The sequence below is a fragment of the Leuciscus leuciscus genome, assembly GCF_965113295.1.
Source record: "Leuciscus leuciscus genome assembly, chromosome: 3".
NCBI lineage: Eukaryota > Metazoa > Chordata > Actinopteri > Cypriniformes > Leuciscidae > Leuciscus > Leuciscus leuciscus.
The window spans coordinates 31,346,761-31,360,789 of NC_138727.1; the positions used below are offsets into that span (position 1 = coordinate 31,346,761).

At 37.2% G+C, this 14,029-nt stretch overlaps 2 protein-coding genes across 2 annotated transcripts; one reads left to right on the forward strand and one right to left on the reverse strand.

The window, feature by feature from the left end:
• Positions 1-822: 822 nt before the first annotated feature.
• On the reverse strand, positions 823-3,970 carry dpcd (deleted in primary ciliary dyskinesia homolog (mouse)). Its single transcript, XM_082164646.1, has 6 exons — positions 3,832-3,970; positions 3,496-3,576; positions 3,276-3,397; positions 3,025-3,158; positions 1,500-1,602; positions 823-1,161 (listed from the first exon to the last, which is right to left on the reverse strand). Exons 1-6 carry the CDS (start codon positions 3,893-3,895, stop codon positions 1,057-1,059), a joined length of 609 nt encoding a protein of 202 aa, XP_082020772.1. The 5' UTR covers positions 3,896-3,970; the 3' UTR covers positions 823-1,056.
• Positions 3,971-4,126: 156 nt separating this feature from the next.
• poll (polymerase (DNA directed), lambda) lies at positions 4,127-10,089 on the forward strand. The gene is made up of 9 exons (XM_082164640.1): positions 4,127-4,185; positions 4,422-4,555; positions 5,467-5,764; positions 5,936-6,062; positions 6,158-6,478; positions 6,848-7,021; positions 7,955-8,083; positions 9,202-9,370; positions 9,454-10,089. The coding sequence occupies exons 2-9, from the start codon at positions 4,447-4,449 to the stop codon at positions 9,813-9,815; spliced, it is 1,689 nt and encodes a 562-aa protein (XP_082020766.1). The 5' UTR covers positions 4,127-4,185; positions 4,422-4,446; the 3' UTR covers positions 9,816-10,089.
• The last annotated feature ends 3,940 nt before the right edge of the window (positions 10,090-14,029 follow it).

Genomic DNA, 14,029 nt, shown 5'->3' on the forward strand with positions numbered 1-14,029 from the left:
GGCAGAAAACAACATCCTCAGAGGCCGTTATACACAATAGTGAGAAAGACTTGTGGTTTAGTGCCTGTTTTATGCATACAGTCTCTTGGTTTGGCACAGAAACTGTAGACTAAGAACCAGAAGCGAAGAGTCACCAGAGTCAGAAACCGTATATTCACATGTATTGTTTTGTCTTTCCCTTGACTTAAACCAACATAGAGTTTGAGTTTGTAGTATTCTATTTACAGTAGAAACACAAACAGTACTGTGGTGCATGCCAAACATCATCCATAAACATGAGACGAATACAGATAAAATCAAGGAACCAAGATAAATGAAATGTTTAATTTTCCCACGATGCACTTCAAGGAAACTGATGAGTGGAGATGGCAGTATATGGAAACTGAAGTTCAATGACCTTCATGTTATAGAAATAATGATGATGAATCTCCAATAATTATGCAACTGGACAACTGCTAGATGCACAAGTTGTCAGTTTATGAATTTGATGCATTTACTGAATGAGCACTTAGCTGATTGCACTGTATCATTAGGGCCCGAGCACCGATGGTGTGAGGTATGTTGTATGTATGTTTCCTGATTTCTTTTTTAATTATTTTTTTGTCCGTTTTTATTTTTAATTCTTATGCATCTGCTATAATTATTTTATGTTTTTGAAGTATTTTATGTTAAATTTGAATTACTATATGACATGTACTGTATAAACATACCTTGCCTAAATGTACAAACAGTGTTTACTAAATGATGATTTATCTCACAACACATTGGTGGGTTATATTTTCTAAGTTACAGTATAGTGGAAATAGCTGGAATAAAACAAACTTCTTATAATAATTTTATTTTATTTTAGTCAGTGAACGCATTATTTAACAAAGAACAGTTGTAGGAAGACCATTTGAAATTTTACATTGAAAAAGAACACACATTGAAAGTGAGTTGCTTGGATGCACAAGGCTGACAGAAACATGCCATTGTGAGACACAGAGCTGAAGTGAATGTGCACAGAACCGCTTCCAGAAAAATACAATGACGCAAAGGCTCCGGATCCACAGCAGTTCACTGAGTTTTACAGTCAATATCTCCTTCACTTGTCCCCTTCAGTTTCTTCAGTTCCACAAGCAGCTCCTGTTCCAGTGTTAAAATCTCTTTGGGCTTCTTGTACTACAACAAAAGCGAGAGAAACTCCATATAAAAATCCATTGCTGGATGGAATAGCTGAGTACTGGAGCAGACAACAGAGGTGAGAGCAGTTCAGTTCAACCTTCTCTACTTAGGTGAACCAATAAAAAGTGAAGGCATAGTTGCCCTTTTGATGATCTGAGACCAGAATTGTGTGCTCTCTTAGTGGGGATTAGGGTTTTGGCAACCTGGTCCCAGATCCACGCAAAAGGGAAAGTTCCTCTACGTGATGCGGAAAAAAACTGTGAATACATACCTTACAATACAGAAAGAGCTTAGAGAAAGTAATTAAGTGAGACTAGCGGTGAGAGTTCACTCACGCTGATGATTAAAGTGTTGTTGGCGTGGGTAAAACTCAAGGCTGCGCTCTCCAAAGGCAGCTGGCAACGGTCGAGATCTGGAATACTGAACTTCTTATAGTACCTGGGAAATGAGGAGATGAACAAGAGAATGTTTCTCATGGCCAGCCATCCATCTTCTATCTAGATCAACAGTGCCACCTATAGGGTTACTGCAGGGCTTTTGCAACTAAACAATTAGTTCAACACACTTTTCACCAGGGTTATTGTAGCTAACTAAAACTGAAACTAAAACCATAAAAAACTTTTACATTACCTGAAATGCTATAAACTTTAACTTAAAATATAAAAAAACATATTTCAGCTTGTCTAAAAATGGATGGGAAAAAAACTGATACTATAGAACTATAATAGTATACTATATGATACTAAAATAACACTGCTTTTCACTAGGTAATCCTGAATTTATAAGCAGAAGTTGACTAATTTGATTTGATATGATTTTATGATTATTGTATTTCTCTAAAATGAAGATGAATGCATACATGAACATGTTTACAAACTTATTTTTAATGTTTTTGAAAGAAGTCTCTTGTGCTCATCAAGCCTGCATTTATTTGATCAAAAATATAGAAAGAAAAAAACAGTAGTATTCTACCATTTAAAATTATGGGTTTCTATTTTAATATAATAGTAATAATAAATATACTAAAAAATTAAATTTATTTATGTGATGCAAAGCTGAATTTTAATCAGCCATTACTCCAGTCTTCAGTGTCACATGATCCTTCAGAAATCATTCTAATATGCTGATTTATTATCAATGTTGGAAACAGTTGCTGCTTAATTTTTTTTTTTTATAACCTGTTATACTTTTTTCAGCATTCTTTGATGAATAAAAATATTTTTAAAACAGCATTTATTTAAAATAGAAATCTTTTGAAACAATTTACACTACCGTTTAAAAGTTTGGGGTCAGTCGTTTTTCTTTTTTGAAAATAAATTAATACTTTTATTCAACAAGGTAAAAAGTGATTGTAAAGATTTCTATTGTTAGAAAAACATTCTATTTTGAAAAAATGCTGTTATTTTTAACTTTTTATTCATAAAAGAATCATGAAAAACGTATCACAGGTTCCAAAAAAATATTAAGCAGCACAACCGTTTCTTAACATTGATAACAACTGAGTATCAAATCGGCATATTATAATTATTTCTGAAGGATCATGTGACACTGAAGACTGGAGTAATGGCTGATGAAAATTCAGCTTTGGCCACAGAAAAAAAATTATATGTTAAAGTATATTTATATACACACACCAACACACATTATATATACATCTAGGCTATTACATACACTACCTACTTTAACACAAAATGTGATACTTTGTCCAATTTCAGTCAGACAACATGAACACATATTACAGCCAATAAACACTAAATTAATTAAAAACACTCCTTTCATATTCCACAATCAAGACTAGTTGATTTTTAAATGGTTTAGCAATTTAAAGCCTCCTACTTGCATCAATTTGAAAGAACTCACTTTTTGTTGGAGGTTCGAATGACACAACATCTTTCCGTCGGCTCTGCTGACACACTGTAGACTTCAGCAGGATAAGAAATATTACGGATCCTCCATTGGAAACTGGCTTTTGTGTCCTTACGCATGAACAATGGCTGTGGGCATTTAAAAAAAAAAAAAAAAAACACTTAGATAACAAAACAGGTGCCTAGCACACATCAATATTAAAACACTGTCATTTAAACATGATGAAAAATGAAAGGAAACCTTACATTTGAACTGTTCTCTTTTATTAAATCAGAGGTAACGTTAATGTCGTTTGGGTTTGCTTCACCAACTTCCCATGTCCACTGCCCCTGCCCTCCAAAAGAGGTTTTATGTCGCCACTTTCGCACTGAATAACGTTAAAGATGGAATGATTATAAAATACAAATCAAAATTAGTATGAGAATCAATTTTTTTTTTTAAAAACTGAAAAAAGTTCAAACTTACAGACAAGTTCGTCAGTTTTCAGGTCATACTCCTCAGCCATCTCATTTCCATCCTCAAACATATAATGAGCTTTCCTTTTCCCTAATGAGAAAGGCATATGAAAGAGTCTCTCAATTCATACTTTACTTTACATCGAACATTGTTCACGCTTTAAAAGAAATAAAACATTCTTTTAACAGGTATTTCATGATATTTTGCATAGATTCCAATACTATTAGCCGGTAGCAAATGTATTCGACTTATCACACGTATTAGCAAGACTATTAGCAAGACTGCCAGCATAAATACACATGCAAAATAGCAAATCAAAAAATAATACAGAATATATATCCGCACCATCCGATATTAAGGCAGTTTTCTTGGCTTTCCTAAGCGCATCTGCCCAGTGTTGAACAGCCATGCTTCATGCGCTATCATTTCCTCAAACAATCCCACGCCTGAAGTTGCCAAGGCAACAGCTATTTCTCAAACAATATATTTCGTATCTTTAATGCATTTACAATGTGTATATACAATGAAATATGTAATTATAACTATGAAAAGTATTACAATTAAGTACAAAAGAAAAGTATAATTTTAAATGTTTAATTTTTTTTTAAACGCAAACGCTAGTGTTGACTATGACCCGGAAGTTGATCCGTTTAAAACACTCGTGTGTTGTGTTGTTCCTAGAAAGAGGAGCTCGAAGGGGTAAGTATGGGGTGTTTTAAGTCATTTAAGTTGTTGTGCCTTTAAAGTTTTATACAGTTTAATGTATGTTTTAAAACACAGCAATCCGTTTATTCGCTTCCTGCTCTCAGCTCTGGTTGCCTATATGAGGACATTAGTCTTATGATTTCTGCCAGTGCTAACACCCTTCTGTAGGTTCGATCTGTGTATTTCTGTAGATATTTGAAGCCTGCTGATCCCAATCATTTTGTTTTTAGGGCTCCTTTCCCTACCCTGGCCGGAATGGAAGGTCATGGTATCCTGAAAGCCTTTCCTAAAGTAAAGAGACCCAGGCCGAATGATCAGAAGGACGCGCCTCCCCAAAAGCGGACGCCCGCTAAACCAATAACAGGTTCATAATTCACTCTTAGAAGTACACTTGAGTAAAGCAACAAGGACTGTTTGAGAGATTGAAGCTGCATATTTCACTTAATGTAAATATTTTGACAAATAGATATCCTTCTATTTCTTCCATTGAATTATGTATAATATTTTGTTTGAGTGTTGAAGTGCTGTTCCTTTTAATTTGTCATTTTATGGTTTAGGATGTTACCGTGAATTAGTTTGAATGAAAATCACCATTATGCAAAAACATTTATTAAATAAATAAATAAATAAATAAATAAATAGAATTGCCCTAGTTCCATAGACATTGGATTTGTTTAGAAATCAACCAACCGACCTACCAAAGCAACTAGAACAAGTAGTTCTGTCAGGACCACTAACTTCAAAGATGATTGACAATTAGAATACAGTTTGTATTGACCATATATGTTTTTGTTCTGGGCAAGAACTCACTGCCCATCCATATCAATAACATTCTTAATGACAATAAATGAATGACAGTCTGATTCGAAGAGGAATCTCAGAAGACCAGGTCCTGACTGGAAGAGATGTGGAGCTGGGGTTGGGGGAGGGTAGTTAGCTACTGAGCAACACTATAAAGCTGCTGATAATACTGTGTGGGCCTTATATATAGGGATGTGGTGATAGGCATCATATTCCTATAGATAGACGTGGATCAGCTGAGAGTCAGCTGATGCAAGCTTGAATGATGTGACCTGCCAGAACTTCTATTCTTATATATGAATCTTCTGATACAATTTCAACCTGCTAATTCCAGTAATGTTTTATAAATGAGTTTTATAATTATTTATATTATTAAAGTTTAACTTCCTGCTCCTCTCAACCTGCATCAGTCAGCCCAATCTGGTATGAGTACTAGTAGTGGTTATGTTTTAAATGTCTGCATCTTTTTCTTAGGTACATTATTCCAAGGAGTCACAATATACATTGTTCCAGCTGGTATAGGGAAAGCCAGGTGTGATATATTCCATCGACAGATCACCCAGAATGGAGGACAGGTAGTGTCCACATTCTCTCCCAGCTGCACACACGTTGTGGTGGATGATTCAGTCGATTGTAAAAGAGCTCTGAGGCTTCTGAAAGTGGAAAGACTGCCCTCTGCTGTTCAACTGGTCAAATGCACTTGGTTAAGTTCCTGCATTAGTGAGAAAAGATTACTAGCCTCTGAAGACTACAGCCTCCTTCCACCTGAGAGGTAGGGCACTGGAGACTAGACTCAATTGCAGTGGCATTGCCTGTGGTTTTAAGAAATTTTCATAACTGGAATTATATTTAGACACTTGTTTGTTTGACTTTTGAATACATTTGTAAATGTTTATTCTGAAGGAACTTGTGTAGAAATAAATACTAATGCACATGTGCTCAGTCCCACAGTTGCCCCTTCTGAGAAGTTAAATGAGACTGAAGTCAGCCCAGTTCCACAAGTAGCAGTAGCTCAGGATCCTTTGAAAATCCTTAAAAATCAGGATACTCAAGAAAATCCCACAGAGACGGTAAGAAAGGGAAGGATGGGAGGTTATTGTAAGATCCATAATTAGTTGTTTTTTTCTTCCCTTATGCAGTGCATTTAATATGACTCATTCCACAGGTGCCAGATATTCAGGAGGAGCACCATGAGGAAGATGGTGTATCTCAGGATGATCTGGAGGCCTTGATCAGTGGCGTTCACCCATCTGAGAGCAACCAAGACCAGAGCCAGAGTTTGGCAGGGAATCCAGTTTTGTCTGCGAAGTGGGTCTGTTCCCAAGCATCCACGACTAAAGGGGAGAACCATAACAAGCACATCACTGACAAACTGGAGCCGCTGGCTAAAGCTTATACACACAAGGGCGATAAATGGAGAGCTCTGGGCTACTCTAAAGCAATCAATGCCCTTAAAAGCTACCACAAGTCCATCACTTCATATGAGGTCAGTTCAGATACGCATTTGAGTCCTCAGAGGTTTTAGGGTTCATGGAGGTGCTTATTTGTGTTAGGAACACATATGGTTGCTGTTGCAAAGGTAGTTTCAAGCGTGCAACCGTAATTAATTTAGTAATAATAAAATACTTATTTTGCTTTTTAACATTTTCAACTTTCTTTAATGTGTAATGCATTTTGAGCATGAAAAAGGTCTGCAAACGTTTTGAACATTCAAGAATGAAAGCCTATTCTAGTAGACCCCAAAAACTAAATCAAGACTTTGTAAAAGGGCATAATATGGCTTCTTTTAATAATTATTTCAGTAAAAAAACAATAACTTCCATATAAACATGCTTTTTACCCCTTCTATTTATAGGAAGCATGTAAAATTCCAGGCATTGGTAAACGCATGGCAGACAAGATCATGGAAATCATGGAAAGCGGACACTTGCGTAAACTGGATCACATTGGGGAGGAAGTACCTGTTCTTGAAATGTTCACTAACATCTGGGGTGCTGGGGCCAAGACTGCACAGATGTGGTATCAACAGGTAAGACTGTTATACAAGGAAACTGTAGTTCACTGTTGGATATTAATCATATGTAAAAACCAAAAAAATTGTATTTGTATGTCAGGTGCCACTGTAACGCAACATTATTATTCTAAATTACATGGAGCCCCACACATGACAGAGAAAGATATTGAATTAAGAGTTCATCCCCACAATTGATTATTTTGTTCCCTTGTTTTATTTAAATTGTGGTCAAGTTGTACAAATTTAACTAAACCGAGAGAATGAAATTGGTACAATGTGGTCACGATTTAACTAAAATGAGGGAACGAAATAATAAATTATAGCCAAAACAGTTCGGATTATGACAGCCCTAGGAAAAAAAGGCTATAGTTGTGTCCCAATGATGCACTATGCACTTATACACAATGTACTTATGCACTATGTACTCAACTGTGTAGTGTATGAATTTTAATATGGTTATTTTGTCATTCATCATCGGAGTACATGACAGTCGAGTGCATTAAGTGTCCAACGTTCCACACTTTGTTTTGGTTTTTCTCGGTTAATTAAGTCTCTGCCAACTTCAACCAGTAATGTGAATTTAGAGCCGGATTACCTGATTGTCCAAACAATGGGCACTTTTCAAACTTTAGTGTTCTCAGGCATGAAAGTCATCTGTAAACTGTCAGTACATTCCATTCAGAAGGAAGCCAGCCAATGCCAGGTTCCCTCTAATGCCTTCACCCTCCTCAGTGACTGCTGTAGCGGTCGAAAATAACAGTCATGCGGAACACACTTTAATGCTATCTTTCCAAGCCTAGATGGGGAATATTTGGTGTTACTAGTAGTGCAGAACATTTACAGCAGCTTTGTACTCTGTGTAACATACAGTTTTCAATAATATTAAGAAATAACCATAATATTTTACGTTTAAGTTTAAATGGCTGATTTGATTTATTTTATTATCAGGGATTTCGCACACTGGAGGATATTCGCACTAAGGCAGTTTTGAATCACACTCTAAGGATCGGACTAAAACACTATGATGATCTCCTCGAGCGGATGCCGAGAATTGAAGCAAATGCGATCGAGAAAAAGGTTTGTACAGACCTTATTTTAAATGGCCTGTAGTAAAATAAAATGCCTATAACCAAGCAATTTAACAGAGGGATTTCCTTTGTTCCTTCTATCCATAACAACAGCATCCGGTTGTGAAGAACAAGAATGTATCTACTTGATTTTCAAAGCAGTAAATAATAAAACTGAATTTCTAAAGCACAAGCAGGTAAAAAAACAAAACAAACTATTTTGCATTGGCAGCAGAAATACTGTCAATCTTTCTCTGTTGGCTGATGGACATAACAGAGATTGTTAGTGAGTCTGTCATCCCATAGGAAGAGTGGGAGTCCTTGAAAGCTGGCGCGTCATAAGTCAGAAGCTACCGAGCTCCTTACGGAGTCTTTGGTCCAAGGAAATTGTTTTCTTACTTTTACTTGGAACAGCCCCCTGTTTTCCTCTTAACAGACCGACCTGATAGATAAAAAGGGCAGATGAGTGCAGCATGTGCTGTCCTAGCTTGACAGAATGATATGTAGAGCATTTAAACGTATGTGCGCTCAGCGTTTCAGCTCCAAATTGCCTGAATGCTAGGTACAAATAAGCATGGGTATAATCACCATGTCCTTAGAACACTGCTTAAACTGACAAAATGTGCATTTTTTTTTTTTTTTTTTTATGGCATATTTGATCAAATATAGTAAAACTAATATTTTAAAATATTAGTACAATGTAACATAACTGTTTTCTATTTTAATATATTTTAAAATGTCTTTTTCTCTTTTCTGTGGTGGCAGAGCTGAATTTTCAGCATTATTTCTCCAGTCTTCAGTGTCACATGAACCTTCAGAAATCATTCTAATATGATCTGGTGCTCATTTCCTATTATTATAAATGTTGAAAACATTTCTGTTCTGCTTAAACATTTTTTTCCTGAAATTCTTTGAATCGAAAGTTCAAAAGAAATGGATTTTTTTTTTTTTTTGTGACAATGTGAAAGTCTTAACTTTCACTTTTGATCAATTTAATGTATGCTTGCTGAATAAAAGTAGTAGTAATTTTTTTTTTACTAAACTTTTAAATAGTAGTGTATATAAATTACATCAATTAAATAAAAACTTACACATGAACAAAATAAATATTATTTTTGTGATTGACAGGTGGAGGAGGCAGCTCACAGTGTGGACTCACAGCTGGTGGTTATGGCGTGTGGCTCATACCGCAGGGGCAAGACCACGTGTGGAGATGTGGACGTTCTCATCACTCACCCTGATGGAGTATCGCACAAGGGTGTTTTCAGCAAAGTGTTACACTTCCTCCATCAGAGCGGTATGCTGTGATATTACAGAGAAATGTAGAATAATTTAGTTTGATTCAATAAACCCATATTTGATATTTATTTTACCATCCAGGTTTCCTGACAGACAACCTTGTTAGCCATGAGGAGAACGGTGAGCAGAAGAAGTACATGGGCATCTGCCGGCTTCCAGGCCCTTCACAGCGCCACAGACGCCTAGACATCATTGTAGTGCCCTATGCTGAATTTGCATGTTCTCTTCTGTACTTCACTGGCTCCGCTCACTTTAACCGATCAATGAGGGCATTGGCTAAGACCAAACACATGAGCCTATCAGAGCACTCGCTAAACTGTGCTGTTGTGCGGCAGTGTGGCGTGAAATTGGTGGCGGGAACTCCTTTACACACACTGGCAGAGAAGGATGTCTTCAAACACCTGGGCATACCTTACAGAGAACCACATGAGCGAGACTGGTGACAAGGCTAGATTCTTATTTTTTGCATGTGACTGCAAGTTTTACATGGGAACTCATTATGATTTTATGGAATCATGCTGTTGTAATCACATTTTTAATGTGGGAGTGCATAAAGGGTTGTTCTATAGTGATGAATTGGAATTTTTAATCCTGATTTCAAATGTCATCAAAGATCTTAAATAACATTTTATTGGATGTATTTTTTAATGAGAGAATTATTATCTCTTGATATATGCTACTATAAATATGTAAATTATTAAAACTCCTCAAAAAGTATGAACTTGTGTCGTTCATGAATAAATTGGGATGAGCAAGCCATCTTAGTGGTGAATGAAAGGGGACGTTATTGAAATGTATTATTCATTTCAACATTTGGCTGTATTGATAACTTTTTCTTTGCATTTTTTCCGAAGTCCAGTAGTGGACAAAATGGAGGACATTTTGGAACTACTTTTCATTTGTGGGGAAAACACTCTTTATAGTTTCTTAGAAGGTTCTGTTGACACATTTGTTGACTTGGTCATCATAAATGACTGTTTTTATGAATCAGTTAAATGGCTTTTCCTTTCATTAGGATTTTTTTTTTTTTTTTTACTTTCGGGCACTTTTGGGGCCCTTTACATGCTCAAAAACTCTTGCAGACTTTTCACACACGTTGGACATCTGATGGCCAGGCACAAGTTGTCATGGGGGGGTTCTGTGACGCACCCTTTTATCTGGTTGTATTTGAGGGGCTCTGTAGCACACCCCTTTTCACATACAGTAACCAAACTTCATACACTCATAGATCTCATCGGGCTGAACATCTTTAGCAGTCTAAGTCATAAGCCAGCCCAACAGGAAGTTGGCTATTATGGGTTGTTTGAAAAACGCATGCTCTGGAATTTGATATACTCCTCCTAGGGGATTCATCTGATTGCAACCAAACTCAGACAGCATAAATTCAAGACATTGAGAATGCTAAATTGCGAGCAGATTTTTTATCTTTTAAATGGTTTGGCCGTGGCGAGGCAACAAATTTATGGTGAAAAAAGGGAAACAGGAAGTGTGTTATAACTTCTGCATGCATTGACAGATTTTGATTAAACTTCAGCTGTGTGTTCATTGTAGCAGGCCGATCACATGGGCGAGACTATTGTGAGTCAAAGTCATAGCGCCACCAACTGGCAGCAGGAAGTGTGTCACTTTCAATAGATAGATAAATGTCTCAAACTCTGCGTGTACTCACTTACAAAGAAATGAAGGATCTATAATTTTTATGGTAGGTTTATTTCAACGGATAGAGACAGAATATCAACCAAAAAATCCAGAAAAAAACACATTATATAAAGGTTATAAATTGATTAGCATTTGATAAGGTGAAATAAGTATTTGATCCCCTACCAACCAGCAATAATTCTGCCTCCCACAGATTGGTTATGTGCCTATGTGAAATACAGATTAGTCCTGTCACTTTAAGAAAGTACTCCTAATATCAGCTCGTAATATGTATAAAAGACACCTGTCCATAGAATCTGCATCTTCCATTCCAACCTCTCCACCACCATAGGCAAGACCAAAGAGCTGTCAAAGGACATCAGGGACAAGATTGTAGACCTGAACAAAGCTGGAATGGTCTACAAGATCATCAGCAAGAAGCTTGGTAAGGAGACAACTGTTGGTGCCATTATTCAGAAATGGAAGAAATACAAAATAACCATCAATCACCCTCAGTCTGGAGCTCCATCTGTCCTCATGAGGTTAGGATGATAATGAGAAAGGTGAGGGATCAGCCCAGAACTACGCGGGAGGAGCTTGTAAATGATCTCAAGGCAGTTGGGACCACAGTCACCAAGCAAACAACTGGTTTTCCTTGACAAGATGGCGCCAGTGTGTAAGGCTAGCCGTCTGTCAGCATCACGTTGCGTCTGCCTTTTGTTTGCTGCTGTTTTATTTTTGTGTTTTTGCTGCCGGGATATAACTAGCCTTCTCTGTCCACCTCTGTGATTATTCCCCTGAAACGGCCCCACTTACCTGTGGTGTCCCTCAAGGTTCTGTCTTAGGCCCCATCCTATTTTCTTTGTATATGCTGCCCCTGGCCTCCATCTTTGAGAAGCACGATGTCTCTTTTCACTGTTTTGCAGACGATATTCAAATTTATTTGCCCATAAACGTAAAAAAAAAAAAAAAGGGCCCACTGCAGCCCCTGTTTGATTGTATGAAGGACATTAAAACATGGATGAATCTAAATTTCCTCAACTTAAATGGAGACAAGACAGAGATCATAGTGTTTGGACACCCTGAACTGCTTGATGTAGATTATCTCGGCCCTTTAGCTTCAAACAGCCGCTCAACTGTGAGGAGTCTTGGTGTTGTGTTGGAAGGTGCATTTAAACTTGATAAACAGATATCCGCCACTGTTAGATCGTGTTTTTTCCAGTTGAGAATATAGCCAAGGTAAAGGCTTATCTCCCTCCTAAAGATTTGGAGAGGGTGATAAATGCCCTTATAATTTCTCGCCTTGACTATTGTAACTCCTTATATGTGGGCTTAGACAAGTCATTGATTCAGCGTCTGCAGTTAGTTCAGAATGCTGCTGCCCGCCTCCTGACAGGAAAGAGGAAGAGGGACCACATTACACATGTGTTGCGTTACCTCCACTGGCTTCCTGTTCATTACAGGATTGATTTTAAAATGTTACTTTTAACTTTTAAATGCTTAAATGGATTGGCTCCATTATACTTAACGGAGCTTCTCCATGTTCATATTCCAGCTAGAGCGCTGAGATCAGCCAATCTCCTCCTCCTGGATGTACCTAGAAGCAGACTAAAAACCAGAGGTGATCGAGCCTTTAGTGTAGCTGCCCCTAACCTGTGGAACAATCTGCCAGTCCATATCAGAACCTGCCCAACTCTTGAATGTTTTAAATCATTGTTAAAAACCCATCTTTTTTCTTTGGCATTTCCTTCGAGTTAAGTCAAGTTAAGTTACTTTCCTGGTAAGAAGGAAGAAAAGAAAAGAAAAGAATTTTTTTTGTTTTTTTTGTTGTTGTTGTATTTTTATTGTGTGAGTAGTGACCTGTTAATGTATTTGACCTGTGAAGCACCTTGATCAACCTTGGTTGTTTTAAGTGTGCTATATATAAATCAAATTGATTGATTGATTGATTGAATTGGTAACACACTACGCCGCAATGGATTCAAATCCTGCAGCGCCCGCAAGGTCCCCCTGCTCAAAAAGGCACATATAGAAGCCCGTCTGAAGTTTGCCAATGAACATCTAGTGATTCAGAAAAGGGTGAATCATTTTATGGTAGGTTTATTTTAACAGACAGAGACAGAATATTAACCAAAAAATACAACACATTATATATAGTGTAGGCTTTTGAAAAGAAATTTGAAATCCGTTTTTGTGACATTATACCGGAATGTTGCTTTCTTCAGATCAGTAAGAGGATAAAATCATATTCTTGCGGGACTCGCGCCCTTAAATTATGTCTCCGCTGCGGCTGCGCATACAACATATAACCCTTTCACACGTAAATTTAAAATAATCTGGCTGACACCCCAGCGTGAGTTTTTCAAGGCGACCGTTATTTAGAATGTGTCACTTTATGGTTTCCATGGTGACGCGTAATTGCTTGTCACGTGACACACCGCAGCAGCAACAGCGCTTAATGAATGATGAAAAATGTGGAAATTTGAAGAGATTTTCTGTCGAGTTTTTAATAACAGCAGCCAGTGTTGCTCGATCAAGAACTGCCATAGCAGGTCACACGATCGTTCAGGGAGGAAAATAAACAAAGGAATACGTTTTTCCAGCAACAAGGGAAGCAGGTGGAGGAGTTGACGAGAAGACGCCAGATCGCGTGGGTTGCCGCAATAATGAGGAATTTGTTTAATTTTAATAAACAAATACAAAATATTGTCTTCTAAAATTCCCATAAATATGGTTCTGCCATGTGAGGGTGAGACTGTGGTTTTCTTGGACAAAGTTGTCATAACGTTAGTCTGCTGTGCTCTTACAAACATGTGTCCAAGTGTTGAGCAGTGATTGCTAAATCATCTGGTTTGCAAAAACGTTTGTTAAAAGTTGTACAAAGCTAGAGGTTTTGTATTGTATATTCCTTGATGACTTGTAGGATAGTTGATGAATTATGTTGATTTTGTGGTTCATGTTAGCAGACGATAAAGCCAGGCCACATTGCATGAATCAAATAAATTATATTTATTTTGTT

Bases quoted from the DNA above. Each gene is read 5' to 3' on its own strand.
- poll (XM_082164640.1), top strand. From the start codon at position 4,447: ATGGAAGGTCATGGTATCCTGAAAGCCTTTCCTAAAGTAAAGAGACCC. The intron at 4,556-5,466 runs GTTCATAATTCA...TCTTTTTCTTAG, and splicing joins GCCCGCTAAACCAATAACAG to GTACATTATTCCAAGGAGTC. The intron at 8,084-9,201 runs GTTTGTACAGAC...TGTGATTGACAG, and splicing joins CAAATGCGATCGAGAAAAAG to GTGGAGGAGGCAGCTCACAG.
- dpcd (XM_082164646.1), bottom strand. From the start codon at position 3,895: ATGGCTGTTCAACACTGGGCAGATGCGCTTAGGAAAGCCAAGAAAACT. The intron at 3,577-3,831 runs GTGCGGATATAT...CTTTCTCATTAG, and splicing joins AACTGCCTTAATATCGGATG to GGAAAAGGAAAGCTCATTAT. The intron at 3,398-3,495 runs GTAAGTTTGAAC...AACGTTATTCAG, and splicing joins GAAAACTGACGAACTTGTCT to TGCGAAAGTGGCGACATAAA.